We start from the raw sequence: 17688 nt of genomic DNA on the forward strand, positions 1-17688 counted from the left end.
GACATTAGTTAGTTAGATTCCTCACCTTAGAATATCCATAGGCGTCAGGCTGGATCCGGAAAGATTTTTCGTCGGCAATACCCTTGCGCGTCGCGAGGCGTCGTCTGCGGCTCCGCGTCTGTCGTCGTGATCGCCGGGATGACGTCGTCAGAGTACTTAAGATGCCGCCCTCGCGCGCTGACGTCAGTTCTTGTACATAGCTTTCCACGCCAGGAATGCAGAGCCATGCAAGAGACCGACACTGGTGCCCAAAAATTCTAGGGCCCTGAAAGGGATGACCTCAACCCTAGATATCGGTTCGCAGAACGGGGAGGATGGGTGGGTCAGTGAGAAATCTAACTAACTAATGTTTCTTACAGATATATCGTTACCGAAGGTAAGTAACTTGTTCATCTGAAAGAAACACGTTAGTTAGAATCCTCACCTTAGAATAGACACCCCAGCAATACCAACCCCGGTGATGGGTCTGTGAACCAAGATCACACCAGAAAGTCCTGGAGAACAGAACGGCCAAAGAAGCCGTCTCTCCGGACTTGGCTGTCCAGGCAATACTGTTTGGCAAACGTGTGCAGCGAAGCCCACGTTGCTCCCTGACAGATGTCCTGCAAGGGGACTTCCCGGCCCAGGGCAGTGGTCGCCGCTGTGGCCCGAGTGGAATGGGCCCTCAGCCCTACAGGAGGTTCCTTTTTAGCTAAGGAGTAACAGGCCTTGATACACAAAACGATCCACGGAGAGATGGTTCGCTTGTGCACCGCCCGCACCTTCTTAGCACCCACGTAGCCAACAAAGAGTTGGTCGTCCACCCGGAACTGTTTGGTGCGGTCCAGATAGATGGACAGCGCCCGTTTTGGGTCCAGATGGTGGAGCCTCTCTTCCTCTTTCGAGGGATGCGGAGGCGGAAAGAAGGTGGGCAGCGTAACAGACTGTCCGATGTGAAAGGCAGTTACCACCTTAGGGAGAAAGGAAGGACGAGTCCTGAGAACAACTTTGTCCGGATGGACAGAAAGGAAAGGAGGCTTAGAAGAGAGAGCCTGGAGCTCACTCACCCTTCTAGCAGAGGTGATGGCAACAAGGAAAGCAGTCTTAAGCGTCAACAGACGAAGGGGACAGTGATGAAGTGGCTCAAAGGGAGCGCACATCAGAAACGTCAATACCAGATTCAAATTCCACTGAGGCATTATGAAAGGGACAGGAGGAAATATGTGAGTAATGCCCTTAAAGAAGCGAGAAACAACAGGGGATATGAAAAGAGAAGGCTGATCAGGAAGCTGTAAGAAAGCAGAGATAGCTGAAAGATAACCTTTAAAGGTGCCCAGAGCAGAGCCCTGCTGGGCCATGGAAAGAAGACAGAGGAAAACCTCAGAAAGAGGGGTGGAAAGGGGATCCACAGCCTTTGCTGTGCACCATGCCACAAATTTGCTCCACCTGCAGCCGTATACCGATTTTGTGGAGGGACGCCTGGCTGCCAGAATAACATCACAGACTTCAGGAGGCAAGTCAAATGGCATCAACTGCCGCCGCTCAATCTCCACGCATGGAGGTGGAGGCTGGACAGGTTCAGGTGGAGGACCGTCCCCTGCTGCTGCGACAGAAGGTCCTCCTGAAGAGGCAGTCATATCGGGGGATCGACCGATAGTCTGAGTAGCTCGGCATACCAGTATCTTCGTGCCCAATCCAGAGCCACCAAGATGACTTGGGCCCGGTCGCGCCTGATCTTCTTCAGCACTCTAGGCAGAAGTGGTATAGGCGGAAAAGCGTACAACAGACCGCAACTCCACTCGCAACGAAAGGCGTCCCGAGCGAGTGCCGCCTTGGAAACTCCGACGCGCAGAACTGCTGACATTGCGCGTTCTCTTCGGTGGCGAATAGATCTAAGCAAGGCTCTCCCCACTGCCGAAAGAGGCTTGCGCCACGTCCGAGTTTAGACGCCATTCGTGATCCATCATGCACCGGCGGCTGAGTTTGTCTGCTCTGGCGTTCAGAGAGCCCGCCAGATGTTGAACCACCAGGGTGATGCCCTGATGTTCCAGCCATGTCCAGAGGCGCAGAGCCTCCTGACAAAGGGTCCACGACCCCACCCCGCCCTGTTTGTTGCAATACCACGTGGCGGTGGTGTTGTCCGTGAACACCTGCACTACACTTCCCCGGACAGAGGGAAGGAATGCCTTCAGTGCAAGTCGGATCACCCTCAGCTCCAGAAGGTTGATATGGAGCCGAGACTCCGCTGGAGACCAGAGGCTTCTGATCTCTGCCTCTCCCATGTGGCCCCCCATCCCAGGAGGGACGCATCCGTCACTACTACGTGCTCCGGTTGGGGTAGGGAGAGGGATCTGCCACTGACCCAATCGCGTTCCGTAAGCCATCACTGCAACTGTCTCGTAGTGCCCTCCGAGATCAGGACATGGTCGGACAGGTTGCCCCGATACTGGGCCCACTGAAACTTCAGGTCCCACTGCAGAGCCCGCATTCGCCATCTGGCGTGATGCACCAACAGGATGCAGGAGGCCATCAGACCTAGAAGCCGCAGCACCAACCTGACCGAAACCCGGGATAGAGGCCGAAAGATGGGAATCAGAGCCTGAATATCCTGGACCTGCTGTTCCGGAGGATAGGCCCGGAACTGCGCCGAGTCCAAAACCGCTCCGATGAAGAGGAGCTTCTGGGAGGGACTCACATTGTCCATCTGTACCGCCTCGGCGGAATCCACGTCCGCGACCGTGTGGAGGTTGGTTCTGCGGCCTGTGGCTAGTCGGACGTGAGGAGGCGCCCCTTTCTTGGCCATGAAAGGTGCGAAAAGCGGAAGTTTGCGGGTGCGGGCCGAGAGGCCCAAGGACTTGGCCGTAGCCCTGGAGTCCTTAAAGCGCTCCAGCGCACTATCCGCTTTGTCGCCAAAAAGGCGACTGCCATCGAAGGGCATGTCCATGAGGGTGCTCTGGACATCCCCGGAAAAACTCGTGAACCGCAGCCAGGCGTGGCGACGAAGCGCCACCGTGGTCGACATTGCCCTGCCCAGTGAGTCCATTGTGTCCAGTCCACATCGGATTGCATGCTGTGCCACATCCCGCCCCTCGGCAAGAGCCTGGGCGAGCAGTGTCCGGGCCTCCTCCGGACACTGGGGCAGCACGTCCTCCACCGTATCCCACAGGGAGTGGGAGTAACGGTCCAAAAGGCACGCGGTGTTGATAGACCGCAACCCCAAACTAAGGGAGGAGAACAGTTTCTTCCCAAACTGTTCCAGCCTTTTGGCTTCCCGATCCGGAGGAGCGGACGGGAAGGAGGACTGGGAGGTAGAGGCCTGGATAACCAGGCTCTCGGGCGTGGGGTGCATGGACAGAAAACTGGGGTCGGCCGGTGCAGGGCTGTGGCGCCGGGCCACGTTCCGGTCCACAGGAGGAACTGTGGAGGGCTTGGACCAGGTGCCCTTCAGAACGTCAACCAGTGCTTCATTAAACTGCAGCAGAGGCTCCGAGGAGCTTGCTGACGGTTGGAGCACTTCAGTGAGGAGGTTAGTCCTCACGGCCACAGCAGGCAGCTCCAGCCCATGGGCTTCGGTCGCCTTGCGCTGCACCACAGAAAATGTAGCACCTTCCTCCGAAGCCACGGTCGGAGGAGAGATGAAGCCAGTGTCAGGCAAGGTGTCAAGACCAATGGCATCCCCCAGTTCGTCTGCCCAGTCCTGAGATAACTGGCCCTGCCGGGCCAGAGGGTCCTCAGACCCCTCCCAGTTGTCATCGTCCACCTGGTATACAGGTGGAATGATCGGAGCCGGGTAGAAGATGAAATTGCCACCCATCGTCATTGGGTGCGGCGCCGGGCCCGGACCGGGACTAAACCGGGGTGGCACCGGAGGAGTCGGTGCCGGCGGAGGGGTCGTGAGGTCGACCGGCGCCGACTTGGATCCAGGCCTGGAGCCCTCGGGGACCTGTGGCGTCGGGACCGAGGCGATGACGGCGCCGGGGCCCGAGCTGCCGGCTCGCTAGGCCTTCCAGTCGAGCCTGCGGGGCCCGAAGGCGCGCCGGCAGGCGTCGACGGCGGAGCCAGATTCCTCATGGCCATGAGGTAGGCACTGACCTCCATCAGAGTCGTGTCAGACCCAGGGACAGGAGGGTATGGGGTCGGACGGGACTCCTGCGGCTTCGACGGAGCCGTGCGGGTGGTGCCACCCAAACCCTCAGCCGAGTCGCGTGACCGGCAAGGGGAGACGGAAGAGCGATGTCGCCTCTTTGACTTCTTGCTGCGCTTCGACTTACCGGATCGCGAAGACTTGGACCCCGACGAGCGGTGATGGCTGCGGCTCCGCGACTGGTCCCTCGACCTCCTCCTCGACCGGGACCTTGAAAAGCGCGGAACCGACTGCCGGAACTCGAGCAGCTTGCGGGACCGCTCCCGCCTAGCCTTCGAAGTCAAGGCCCGGCAGTCGAGGCACGACTCAGCATCGTGATCGACCCCAAGGCAATAGAGTCACCGGCGGTGGTGGTCCGTGACCGACATCAGTCGGTGACAGGAGTCACAAGCTTTGAAGCCAGGCATCCCTACCGGCACCAGAGTCGAGGTCGACGAAGAATGGAACCAACAGAGTTCAAAAAAGTTTAGTCAAAAAGTGACTAAAAGGGTATGCTCTTCCCGGATCGGCGCTTATTGGCGTGGAAAAAAAGAAGAACTGACGTCAGCGCGCGAGGGCGTCGTCTAATTACTCCTACGACGTCATCCCGGCGATCACGACGCCGACGACGGACGCGGAGCCGCAGACAACGCCTAGCGACACGCAAGGGTATTGCTGACGAAATATCTTTCCGGATTCAGCCTGACGCCTGGGGATATTCATAGGTGAGGAATCTAACTAACGTGTTTCTTTCAGATACACAAAACAACCTATCGAGAGATAGACCGTTTGTGTGCGGCCCGACCTTTTTTGGCACCCAGGTAGGCAACAAAGAGCTGGTCATCCACCTGTAACTGTTTTGTGCGGTCCAGATAAAAAGACAGCACACGTTTTGGGTCCAGACGGTTGAGCCTTTCTTCCTCTTTGCAAGGATGCGGAGGCGTAAAGAAAGTGGGCAAAGTGATGGTCTGCCCAATGTGAAAGGCAGTAACAACCTTTGGAAGAAAGGATGGACGGGTCCTGAGGACACCTTTGTCCGGATGCACAGAAAGAAAAGGAGGCTTTGAAGAAAGAGCCTGGAGCTCACTCACACGTCTGGCAGAGGTGACGGCTACCAGAAATGCAGTTTTGAGACTTAAAAGCTTCAAAGGACAGTTGTGAAGCGGATCGAAGGGAGCGGCCATTAAATACGTTAAAACCTGGTTCAAGTCCCACTGAGGCATAACGAAAAGGAATAGGAGGAAAGAGATGAGTTAAGCCTTTCTAGAAACGATTAACAACCGGGAACTTGAAAAGAGAAGGCTGATCTGGAAGCCGAAGGAAAGCAGAAATGGCAGAGAGATAGCCCTTGATAGTGCTCAGAGCAGAGCCCTGCTGGGTCAAAGAAAGGAGGAACAAGAGAACCTCAGAAAGAGGGGCAGAGAGGGGATCCACAGTCTTTGCTGTGCACCATGCCACAAATTTGTTCCACCGACAGGCATATACCGTCTAACTGGGGGCATGCCTGGGTGCCAAGATTACATCGCAGACTTCGGGGGGCAGGTCAAACGACGTCAACTGCCGCTGCTCAATCCCCAAGCACGGAGGTGGAGGCTGGACAGGTTCGGGTGGAGGATCGTCCCCTGCTGCTGCGACAGAAGAGCCTCCCGAAGAGGCAGTCAGATCGGAGGATCGATGGCCATTCTGAGCAGCTCGGGATACCAGACTCTTCGTGCCCAATCTGGAGCCACAAGAATGACTTGGGCTCAGTCGCGCCTGATCTTCTTCAGCACTGTGGGCAGAAGTGGTATAGGCGGAGGGGCGTACAACAGACCGCAACTCCACTCCTGACTAAAAGTGTTACCTAGCGAGTGCCGCCTTGGAAATTCCAACACGCAGAATTGCTGACATTGCGCGTTCTCTTCGGTGGAGAATAGATCTAACCAAGGCTCTCCTCACTGTCGAAAGAGACCTTGCACCACCTCTGAGTGAAGATGCCATTCGTGATCCATCATGCACCTGCGGCTGAGTTTGTCCGCCCTGGCGTTCAGTGAACCTGCCATGTGTTGAACCACCAGGGAAATGCCCTGATGTTCCAGAGGTGCAGGGCCTCCAGACAAAGGGTCCACGACCCCACCCGCCCTGTTTGTTGCAGTACCACATGGCGGAGGTGTTGTCTGTGAACACCTGCACTACTCTCCCCCGGACAGAGCGAAGGAATGCCTTCAGTGCAAGTTGGATCGCCTGGAGCTCCAGAAGGTTAATATGGAGCCTGGACTCCGCCAGAGACCAGAGGCCTCTGATATCCGCCTCTCCCATGTGGCCGCCCCATCCCAGGAGGGACACATCCGTCACCACTGTGAGCTCCGGTTGGGAAAGGGAGAGGGATCTGCCATCAACCCAATGCCGGTTTGTGAGCCACCACTGCAATTGTTGTGCAGTGCCCTCCGAGATCTGGATGTAAAACTAACAGGTTCCCCTGATGCTGCGCCCATTGGAACTTCAGGTCCTGCTGCAGAGCCCGCATATGCCATCTGGCATGATTGACCAGCAGGATGCAGGAGGCCCAGCAGCCTGAGGGTCATCCTGACCGAAAGCCAGGATAGAGGCCGAAAGATCTGAATCAGAGCCTGAATATCCTGGACTCGCCGTTCTTGAGGATAGACCCGAAAGTGCGTCGTATCCAGAACCGCTCCGATGAAGAGGAGCTTTTGAGAGGGAATCAGGTGCGACTTCGGCACATTGCTGGAGAACCCCAGCAAATGCAGGAGGTCGGCCATAGTCTGAAGGTGGGAGACGACTGTCTAGGGCGAACCCGCCTTCAACAACCCGTCGTCGAGATAGGGGGAAGACTGGAACCCCTGATCTGCAAAGATGAGCAGCGACCACCGCCATCACTTTCGTGAACACCCGAGGGGCGCTGGAAAGGCCAAAAGGGAGCACAGTAAACTGAAAGTGCTTGTGGCCTACTGTAAACCGCAGGTAACGCAGGTGGGCCGGCAGGACGGGAATATGGAAATATGCCTCCTGCAGGTCCAACGCTACTATCCAGTCTCCAGGGTCGAGGGCAGACAAGACCTGAGCCAGAGTTAACATCTTGAACTTCTCCTTCCGGAGGAGGCGATTGACGTCCCTGAGGTCCAAGATAGGACGCAGGCCCTTGTCCTTCTTGGGCACCAGAAAGTAGTGGGAGTAACAACCACGTACTACTTCTGGCGCAGGAACGTGCTCGATGACCCCCTTGGCCAAGAGGGCCGCAACTTCCTGTTGAAGAAGTGCAAAGTGATCCCCCGACATGCGGTGTTACTGAGGTGGTATGGCTGGAGGGGTAGTCTCGAAGGGGAGGGAGTCGCCCCTTCGGACTATTTGTAAAACCCACCTGTCCGAAGTGATGGTGCGCCAGTGGGGGAGGTGATGACGAATCCTACCGCCCACTGCCATTTGATGGGCCTGAATAACCGGACTAGGAAGGTTTAGAGGCAGTGGTGGCCGGGGTGGAGGTGGACTGACCCGCCCGCTGGCCCCCTGACCCACCTCGGCAGGTCCCACGTCCGCGGTGAGACTGTTGCTGCGCAGGCCTGTGGCTCTGATGTGAATGTGTCGGGGTACCTCTTCCATGGCCACGAAAAGAGCGAAAAGCAGAAGGCGGAGGAGGGCGCGTGGCTGAAAGGCCCAGGGAGTGCCTGTAGCCCGCGAGTCCTTAAAGCGCTCCAACGCACTATCTGCTTTATTGCCAAAAAGGCAAAGGGCATGTCCATCAGAGTGTTCTAGACATCCCCAGATAAACCAGTAGTCCTCAGCCAGGCGTGGCGCCACTGTCGTCGAAACCGCCCTGCCCAGCAAATCGGCGGTGTCAAGGCCACATCGAATCGTGAACTTTGAAGCATCTCTCCCTTCAGCAATAGCTTGAGAGAGCACTGTCCGGGCCGCCTCCAGACACTGAAGCAGCACTTGCACCACCGTGTACCACACAGAGTGGGAATAACGACCCAAAAGGCATGCGGTGTTCACAGCCCGCAGCACTGAACTGGCTGAAAAAAAAAATCTTCTTACCGAACTGTTCCAGTTTCTTGGATTCCCTGTCCAGTGGTGCGGTAGGGAATGCGCTCTGGGACGCAGAGGCTTGGACAACCAAGCTCTCTGTGTTGGGAAAGAAAAAGGGGTTCGCCCGGGGCCGGGCGATGGCGTCGGGCCACGTTCCTATCCAGAGGAGCCCCTGTGTTGGGCCTGGACCAGGTGCCCAAAAGAATGTCTGAAAGTGCATTGTTAAAGGGCAGCAGTGGCTCCGCAGAGGTAGCAGCCGGCTGAAGCACTTCTGTCAGGAGGTTAGTCCTGACGGCAGCTGTAGGGAGCTCGAGGTGGAGGGCCTCGGCCGCCCTACGCAACACCACTGCATAACTTGCACCCTCCTCCGTAGCCCCGGTAGGAGGAGTTAGCATGCCAAGGTCAGGAGAGATATCAAGACCACTGGCATGCCCCAGCTCCACTGCCCAGTCCGGGTCAAACTCACATTGTGCTGTGAGAGGCTCCTCAGACCCCTCCCAGTCCTCCCCTTCCTCCGAAGGCTAATGAACAGGCTGAAAATAAGGAGGCTGGACATAGGGATAGAAAGGTTCCTTCAGTGTTGGAATTGGCGTCGAGCGACTCAGTTCCAGTGCCGTGTCCACATCGGGGCTGAAACCGGGGAGGACGTTGTCCGGTAGCACGGGCGACGTCAGAGGTGGGGCCGGTGGGGTAGACGTTGGTGGAGGTGTCACGAGGTCAACCGGCGTCGACCGGGATCCACTCTGGGATCCAAGGGGGCCCTGCAGCGCCGGAGCCGACAGCGATGTTGGAGCCAGAGCCGCCGACAGTAAAGGGCGAGGACCCACAGTCGGGCCCGCAGGGCCCGCAGGCGCACCGGTGGGGCCCGACGGCCCAAAGGGGTGAGCCATGGCTGACAGAAATTCCTGCAGCTGGGCCGGAGTCGCCGACGGACCCGGGAAGGGCGGGTAGGCCGACGGCGACTGCGTAGGCTCCGCTGGTGCCGCGGGGGAGGTACCACCCGCACCCTCAGCCACCTCGCGCAACAGGCGAGGGGAAGTCGGAGAGCGATGGAGCTTCTTCGACTTCTTGTGATGCTTTGCCTTACCTGACCCCGAGTGCGAAGACTTCAATCCCGACGAACGATGGTGGTGGCTTCGCAACCGGTCGCTCAACCTCCCACGGGACCGGGACCTTGAGCGGCGCGGACGCCACCTTCCGACGCCCAGGGGTACTGCTGACGAAAACTTTCTGGATCCAGTCTGATGCCTAGGGGTAATTCTAAGGTAAGGGTAGACCTATCAATTTAATCTCCCTTCGGAGAATGAATTTCGCTTTGTTTCAGCTAACTTGTACCCCAGACTCCCCCCCCCTCTCCCCCCCCATTTTTCTTAACTCTTTTGGTTATGTTTTCCCAAGGGACCACTCACTTGAGGAGGGTTAAAGTATATGAAGATAGCTGTTTTGTCCTGAGTGTGAGCCCATCAACTCCTTGGTTGAAATTAAAGTAAGACAAATGATTTTCGGATGCAGACGACTAGTTGATTTTGTACCATGCTTTCCCAGCCGACGACATGCTGGAAAATATCATCAGATATGAAGATTTAAAGCAGAAAAAAAGACAGTTGAGATGCGCAATTCACACTGAAGTGAATATTTACAAGGAGTAGAGAAGGGAGCAGCAGGAACCATTCTGGTGCTAGCATTCTGCACAGAAGCGATACTGTGTCTTTGAGGATCTCGATATTTTTTTTTTTAATTTTTAGAACTCAGTGGGTAAAAAAAAAAGGACACCCAAGAAGAGTTGTTTCATATGGACGTGTCACTTGATATGATTTGTAAAGCATGCATAAATACATTTCCATCAAATTAAATTACCTCATTTTCAATGTACATGTTCAGAAGATCTTTCTCTAATTGCCAGACTAGGCTTGCTTCAACAGGCAATTCAATGTTCTTAACTTTGATTTTGGCTTTCTTAGCCTCTGGTGGTTGATCACTTTTTTTATCATTTCCCTAAAACAAGAGGAAAACAAAACATTTTAATCGTGTAAAACGTGGATTCTAGTTCTTGTCGCTAAGTGTGTTCCATTTAGGGTGAATCAATTTTCAGTGTTAAGTCTTACCCACGTGTCATTTTGTTCTCTTCTGTTAAACTATAAGTACATTAATTCACAATATTTCATTACTGTTTAATAGTCATCAATATTAGGATTGTCAAATCGTCTGTCTAGCTTGATTCTACGCTGATGATTCTGAGTAACCTGAACTACTGAAACTAGTGTTTCAGCTGGCTTTCCAAAACTAAAGTTACACTTCTTGCAGAATGTAACACTTTCATGCAATACATTGAAAAATGGAGACATCACACTAATAATAAAAGTGATAAATATATCTGTGAAATCAAATCGAACGGGGCTCAGATCATTCAGTGAATCTGAATTGACTGGTGTAAGAGCACTGTACATTCTGCAAATAACCTGAATTATAGGAAGTACCACTGCAACTATATATGTCTGTAGTGTTTTCCACATTCTTGTGAAGCTATCACTTTTGTCAAATAATCTGGCATGTTGCATAATTTGCTAATTTCAACAACAAAAACATTGTTTCTATTGTAAACGGATCAAAAGCTGCTAAAAGAAAAGAGTCACATGTGGTACTGTGCAGTGGCTGACTCTTTTGCAAAGGTCACCTGCCCCCCATTCAGTTGCTAAACTGGTACAGACAAGTTGAAACCTTTCCACAGACAAGAATAATGCGTGCTAGAATGACAAAACAGATATATAATTCTACCAGAAATGGTGCAAATTACGCATCGTAACGCATATTTCTAGGCATATTTTAATCAACTCTGATGCATACTTTGGTCTTCGACTGCCACATAATTTCAGTGGCCCTAAAAAGGTAATTCCTTTTTCTATCTTGTGTGTTTCAGTTGATTTCCAACATCATACATGTGCCTCATATCATAACCACACAAAGGATTTTGGGTGCAGAGCTCCCTTAATTTTGCGGTGGGTGCACCACTTTGGGGGATCATACATTTTCAAAGCCTTAACTTTGCCCTGTTCTTAAAAGACACAAAACATCACTTTTTAAATATCTTGTTTAATGAAATCATAAATGTAGTGGCACTGTGTGATTTGAACTTTTTATCAAGAGAGCACAGATTACAGAGTGGAACTTGAAGACTGATCTTGAGGTCTCAGGGCAGTCCGAGTTTAATGTTAAAAGTGATATAATTTACCACTAAAGTCCCAGAGCCGTCTAGCGTTACATAACCAGGCAGTGTTGGTAAAAGGCCTTTAAAAATGATGTTTTTCACTGCAATAACATCACAGCAATGAGAAACAAGCATTTGCAATGCAATCGGTCTCGCCTTTGGGACCCTATATGTATTTCGCTATGAAGCACATTAGCCTGGGTGCTGAAACATCTACTGTTCTTTAACATGGAGGGAAAGTAAGCACCAAACTGCGTGACACGCCAGGTATGGGAACACATGGAGAGAAATATTGCCTTTCAACTGAAATGGTATAGTCCAAAGCTCTGTTTTTAATATAAAAACAGGGCCTTCAGTGGTCATATCACTGAAAATGCAAGATTTGAAAAAAATATTATTGTCTACGGGTGCTCGTGGAAGACAATTTCGATGAACTGGAATCTAGAGAATGCGAAAGTTATTCTGGTATTTTACTGACCTCTGCTGGTCGTTTTCTATCAATAAAGTTAAATTGAGGCAGTTGCCAGAAAAAAAAAAGAAAGTCCCTCAGAAGAAAGCAATTCTGGTATTTTACTGACCTCTACTGGTCATTAGTTAAAAAGAGGCAGCTGAACAGAAAAAAAGTCCCTAAGCGGAAGTAGACAAGTCCTACGGCTGATCTCCATAGCCCACAAAGTACATACACATATAAGTTTATACTAAAGTATATACAAGAGGTCTTGAATACTCGACCTGAAAAGCAAGCATGTTTTCCACTGCTGTGATGTATGAATGCTCAATCTAGTAGCCTATCTCCTTCAGTCCATGCTTAGTTCTTTGATTACAATACGATTTTTCAAAAAGCCAGTTAGCAGAGATCGCGAGTAGCGGTGAGACAAGATGGCCGCTCTTTAGCGTTCTTTCCGAGGCACCTGGGATCCTTTTGCCTGGAGGAATGCCTTCATCGAGCGTGCGGCCCTCATGGACATGCTGAAATGCATCTGATGTTCCCTGGAGCAGCGGGTTAAATTTATAGATCATTTATTGGTCCTTTAGCAATTTTGAAGTTAGTTTCCCCGTTGCTCCCATCATGCTCTGGAGCACAGCCACCATTTTGCGAGACTTCGGCTCATTTTGTTCATTTTTCTTCATAGGAGACAATGCACCTTTGGTTCCTGAACTTTTATTGGGTTGCATTTCTCCTCTTAATTATCTTGCTCAATATCTGATGGGCAGCTTTTTGAGCATTTGAAATGATGGTTTAGTCGTTCATGGCAATGCTTAAAGATTGACCCTAGAACGGATCTTTTAGGTTTTTTTTCAATACAGTATGCCATTTATTTACAACAGCGCACTTTGACTTTCACTTTCTTTGTCATCACTGGTGCTCACAGGAAAGCTAGGTACTTCAATTTTCCTCTCAGTCCAACATGGAGTCTGCATATTGTTCTAAGGCACAGGCTTCTATCACCTTCAATGCTAATGGTCGCAAAGAGTCTGGAGGTGATGCAAATAAAAGGGTGAAAAAAGATCCCTCTTCTCCGAATAAATCACCACTGGCTTTGACATGGCGGATATTATGGATGAACTGAGAAATTTGAAAACATTTATGGTAGGCACCAGTGTGGCGCTTCAGAGAGTTGAGGAAAAGTGGTCTTGTCTTGACACCAGACTTCAGAGGTTGAGCAGAGAGTTAGTTATGCTCAAGATGTAGTGTTAAGGTTGAGATATTATCTAAAGAGTTGACTCAGCTGAAAAAGGTAGCGGAGGATCTTGAAAATTGTAACAGGCACAATAACCTATGTGTATATGGTATATCAGAAGGTTTTGAAGAACCTGACATGATTGTTTGAAGCTTCATATTCCTAAAATAGTAGGCCTTCAAAAATCAGTTGATCTTAATACCCAGAGGGCACATAGGATAGGTCCTTCACAAGCGTCAGCCTCGAACAGACCACGAGAGACCGTTGCCTTTATTTCTTCAATATTCTGACCTAATGATGGTTCTTATGGCTGCTAAACAACGTAAACAAATGCTTTGGTCCGGTCAGAAGATTTTCTTCAGTCAAGACGTTTCCAGGGCTACGGCTAATTGTTGGACAGAATTTCTGTATCTCAGACCAACGCTTCGATCCATGAATGCTCGATATGGCCTTATTCATCCCTGTTTCTTCAAGGTCACATATAAAGATAAATCAACAACTTTTGAAGATCCTGATGAACTTAAGAAATTCATTTACACTAACAAAGGAGACGATATGGAACTTTGTAATCTTAACTGTTCTTTAGTCATTTTATGACATTGAACTTTTTATTTTTTTCTCTTTTTCCTTGCGGGTTCCATTTTTTCTTAGTGTCTGTTTGCTACAGTGTTCTCGTCTCGTTCATCTACGTTGTCTTCTTTAGTGTCTGGTGAGTGTTCTTCTTTTTTAGGGCACCACGTCAGAATGGTTTTAGTATTGTTCTTTATTCACTTACCCTCATGGTCTCCCCTCGAGAGTAGGCTCTTTATTCTTGTTCCCTCCTTTCAGCATCATTGTCCTTTTGTTTTCTACTCTTATGGCTTAAGTCTTGTGGCTTTCTGGTATCCTTCTTCTAAATTTATATCAAGGGAGTCCTTCTACTCCCCTTATCTTCCCTTTCTTTTACTCTCATTTCTACTTCTTGTTTAAAACATTTCTATATACTTCTTATCAATACAGCCTATTTTTTTTCTGCAGTTTATCACAGGTGTCCTATTCTGTTTTTTTAAATGGTTATTTATCTGTCCCCTTGATGAGTGGCTCATGGAATGCCAAAGGTCTTCGTAACCCAGTTTAAAAGCAGAGGGTGCTGTCTCATTTTTCAAAATTGAAGTGACAAATAGCTTTATTACAAGAAACTCATCATAAAGAGCAAGATATAGCCTCCATGTGTAGACAATCGTTGGGAATATCTTTAGCTCCCCTGCCGTAAATAAGAATGGTGTTATAATTTTGTTCCATAAATTCTTATGCATTCAATTGTTGAATGAGGTTAAAGATGTTGTGGGTAGATGGCTTTTGTTAAACATTAAGATAACTGATGCCCAGTTTTCTATATGCAATGTTCATGGCCCTAATGGTGTAGATACATCATTTTGGAATGATTGCTCCACTTTATTATCTTCTCATTTATCAGACAATCTTATAGCAGGTGGTGATATCAATCAATTTATAGATCCTTTTTTAGATTGGAAATCTCAGGCCAAGTTTATTCCTAATAAAATGCACAAATCCTTTCAGAGAGCCATTTCGGCTGATAGATGTTTGAAGAACTTCTTATCCTGATATCTCATAATCCACTTTTTTCTCCCTTTTTCACAATTTCCACTTAATAATAGATTATATAGTCTTCTTCGATTCCGAACACATTATCCTATCCCCACACCTTCTTCACGTAGGTGGAGATTTAATACTGCTCTTTTACTTGACGAACAATTTACAGAACGATGAATTTTGGGGAAATAATCTTTCCTCAGACACGCAGATGAATTTTATTTGGGATGCCTTTAAACAACTGCTAGGGGGTTCATAGTAGATTTTATCACAAAAAAGAATGCACTTAAAGACTCGGTGCATCTTTTAAAATAAATTAAATCCTTAGACCATGAATATTTCTCTGCAAATCACAAATACTTTATCTAAACGTATTGAGGCCAAAATCTAATATAACAAACAATCCTGGGATAATGCTTGTAGTAGCTTACTTAAGTGCAATGCAAAAATGTACGGTGGTAGGAACAAGGCCGGCAAATCTCTAGCTAACTATCTTAAAATAAAAAAAACAAAAGTCTAAGATAGCTGCTATAACGGATTCAGCCAGGGTCAGGCACATAAGTGACTCCAAAATACTAGAGTGCTTTAAAGAATACTATATTAATTTATATATCCCTGAGTCTTCTCCTTCGTCAAAACTGATAGATGCTTTTTTTTATCAATTCCTTAGTCTCCAGATAACCATTAGATTTATCTTCTCTTGATTCTCCTGTTTCAGAGCAGGAGATTTAAAATGCCATTCTAAAAGATACAACTCCTGGCCTGATGGCTTTATTGTGAGGTTTTTTGTCCACTTTAAGCATCTTTTAATACCTAAGTTGCTACTTCTTATAACACATTTTTTTTAACTCTGGGAGTACACAAGGCTCATTTTCTCAGGCCATGCTCGGTCTGCTCTCAAAGAAGGGTAAATACCTTTCTTATTTTAGTAATTATAGACCTATCTCGCTTATCAATACAGATTGTAAGATTTTGGCTAAATTGTTGGCACTTCGTATTAATCAAGTTATTCCTGATTTAGTGGATCGGCATCAGTCAGGGTTGTGAAGGGACCTTCATTGAGGATAACTCTAGAACATTCCTCAATATCATTCATTTGGCCTCCAAATTGAACTCTCCCTTAGCTGCCATAACTCTTGATGCTGTAAAGGCTTTTGATCGGGTGAACTGGGAATTCATATTTGGAGCACTGAAATGGCATGGTTTTAGTCCTCATATCCTTCAATATATTCAGTTATATTCGAAGCCCTCTACCTCTAACTGGGTCAACAGTTATCAATCCAGTTATTTTTCTCTTCATAGAGGGACTCGACAGGGTTGCCCTCTAGCTTCTCTTGTATTTATTTTATCTTTAGAACCCTTCTTGGAAAAAAGTTGCTGTTCCACAAATTTTTCTTCCTTCCAAATTAAGAGCATTGACATAATATTCACTGCATCCGCAGATGATATTTTACTATACATATCTAACCCAAACACATCATTACCTGAATTGTTTTCTTTATTACATGATTATTCTGTAGTTTCGGGGAATAAGCTTAATATAGGTAAATCAGAGGTCTTGCCTTCAAATAAATATTGCCTCCCAGATATACTCAAGGATACTGGGTTTATATAGAACTCCAAGGGTGTTCAATGTTTAGGTATCCTATATCCAAATAATATCAAAGAAACAATTAAAATTAACCTTAATGAAATTAAGACAAAGATTACGTCGCTGAGGGAAAGTTGATCCCCTTTAATTCTGTCTTGGAGGGGTAGATTAGCTACAATTAAAATTATGGTATTACCGATAATTAGCTTCTACTTATTGATCGTACCGATTACTCTTCCACTCTCATTCTTTAAAACTATTAAATCGATCTTTGATCAAATTCCTGTGGAACAAACATAAACCAAGAATCTTATTAACCCGTCTTCAACAGTCCAAAGATACTGGAGGGGTTAACTTTCTGAATCCAAGTTTAAATCATTCTAACTTTACACTGAAACATATTTGGACTTCTTTTTCGGTGAATTCTCAATAAGTGTCAACAATTTGGGGTCAATTGGAAAAGGCTCAATTTACCACCATTTTCTTCCAGGGAGGTGGTGAATTCTCAATAAGTGTCAACAATTTGGGGTCAATTGGAAAAGGCTCAATTTACCACCATTTTCTTCCAGGGAGGTGGTTTACATCTCTCAACCCACAAAGCTTTTTTTCTCTCCCATACTTACTCACTCTATGGCTATTATTAAACCCTTAATTAATTCCTCTAATTGCTGTCTTAATATAATTTCACAAACTCCTATTTGGTATAATAAGCACTAGGAGGCTCCTCTTCCTTGTGGCGCTCTCAGGGCATGGTCGCGAAATTTGTAGATTTAATCATTGCTATTACTTTACAAATAATTACAACAAATTGAAAAGATACCTCTAAAATGATTTCTATTGGATGGTGGAATCTTTTATGTTATCATCACAGGTTGGATCGAGCTTATGCTACTTCTGTTCCTTTAATGATTAAAAAAGACTTACTATGGTTACAACTCACCTCATTTTTATCCAGGCAATCTGTTCAATTCATATATAGTATTATTAATTTTGAACCACCATAAATACTGGAATATTTATTAGGTTGTTATTGTTATTACTACAATGCTGGTAATGCTTGTTCTCTTCTCCTTTCTCCCTCTTTCTCCGCTTCTTTTTGCCTTTATTGTTCTATCTTCTTCTTATCACACAATTGTTAAAATGCATATATTTTATAAGTAATACAGTTACATACTTCCATTCAATATTTTTGGCTCTTAATTCACTAGATTATACTTTATGAATTTGTGTTAGGTTTTTATAGTTACATTTTCCTTCTTTCGTTATTTACAACTGAAAAGCTGTTTCATATTACATTACTTCATTGAATTGCTTGTATATTTTTATCTTCTGTATTTACTCTTTTTGTATTCTGTCAATAAAGCATTTCTAAACTCAATAAGTTAGCATTCCTGGATAGATTTGGAACCCATATACAATATAAAATTGCAGATCAGTAGCTGAGAAATGGGAATCTTTTTTACCTCATGGTCATGACTGAAAGACAACTCGA

At 47.8% G+C, this 17688-nt stretch overlaps 1 protein-coding gene across 1 annotated transcript in view; it reads right to left on the reverse strand.

Moving 5' to 3' along the window:
* HSPH1 (heat shock protein family H (Hsp110) member 1) overlaps window positions 1-17688 on the reverse strand; it is a 702844-nt gene that overhangs the window by 227504 nt on the left and 457652 nt on the right. The window contains exon 13 of the mRNA XM_085621665.1: window positions 9983-10120. Coding sequence (XP_085477791.1) covers window positions 9983-10120 — 138 coding nt within the window. The remainder of the gene's footprint in view (window positions 1-9982; window positions 10121-17688) is intronic.

The sequence above is a fragment of the Triturus cristatus genome, chromosome 8, assembly GCF_964204655.1.
Source record: "Triturus cristatus chromosome 8, aTriCri1.1, whole genome shotgun sequence".
In the NCBI taxonomy this organism is placed as follows: domain Eukaryota; kingdom Metazoa; phylum Chordata; class Amphibia; order Caudata; family Salamandridae; genus Triturus; species Triturus cristatus.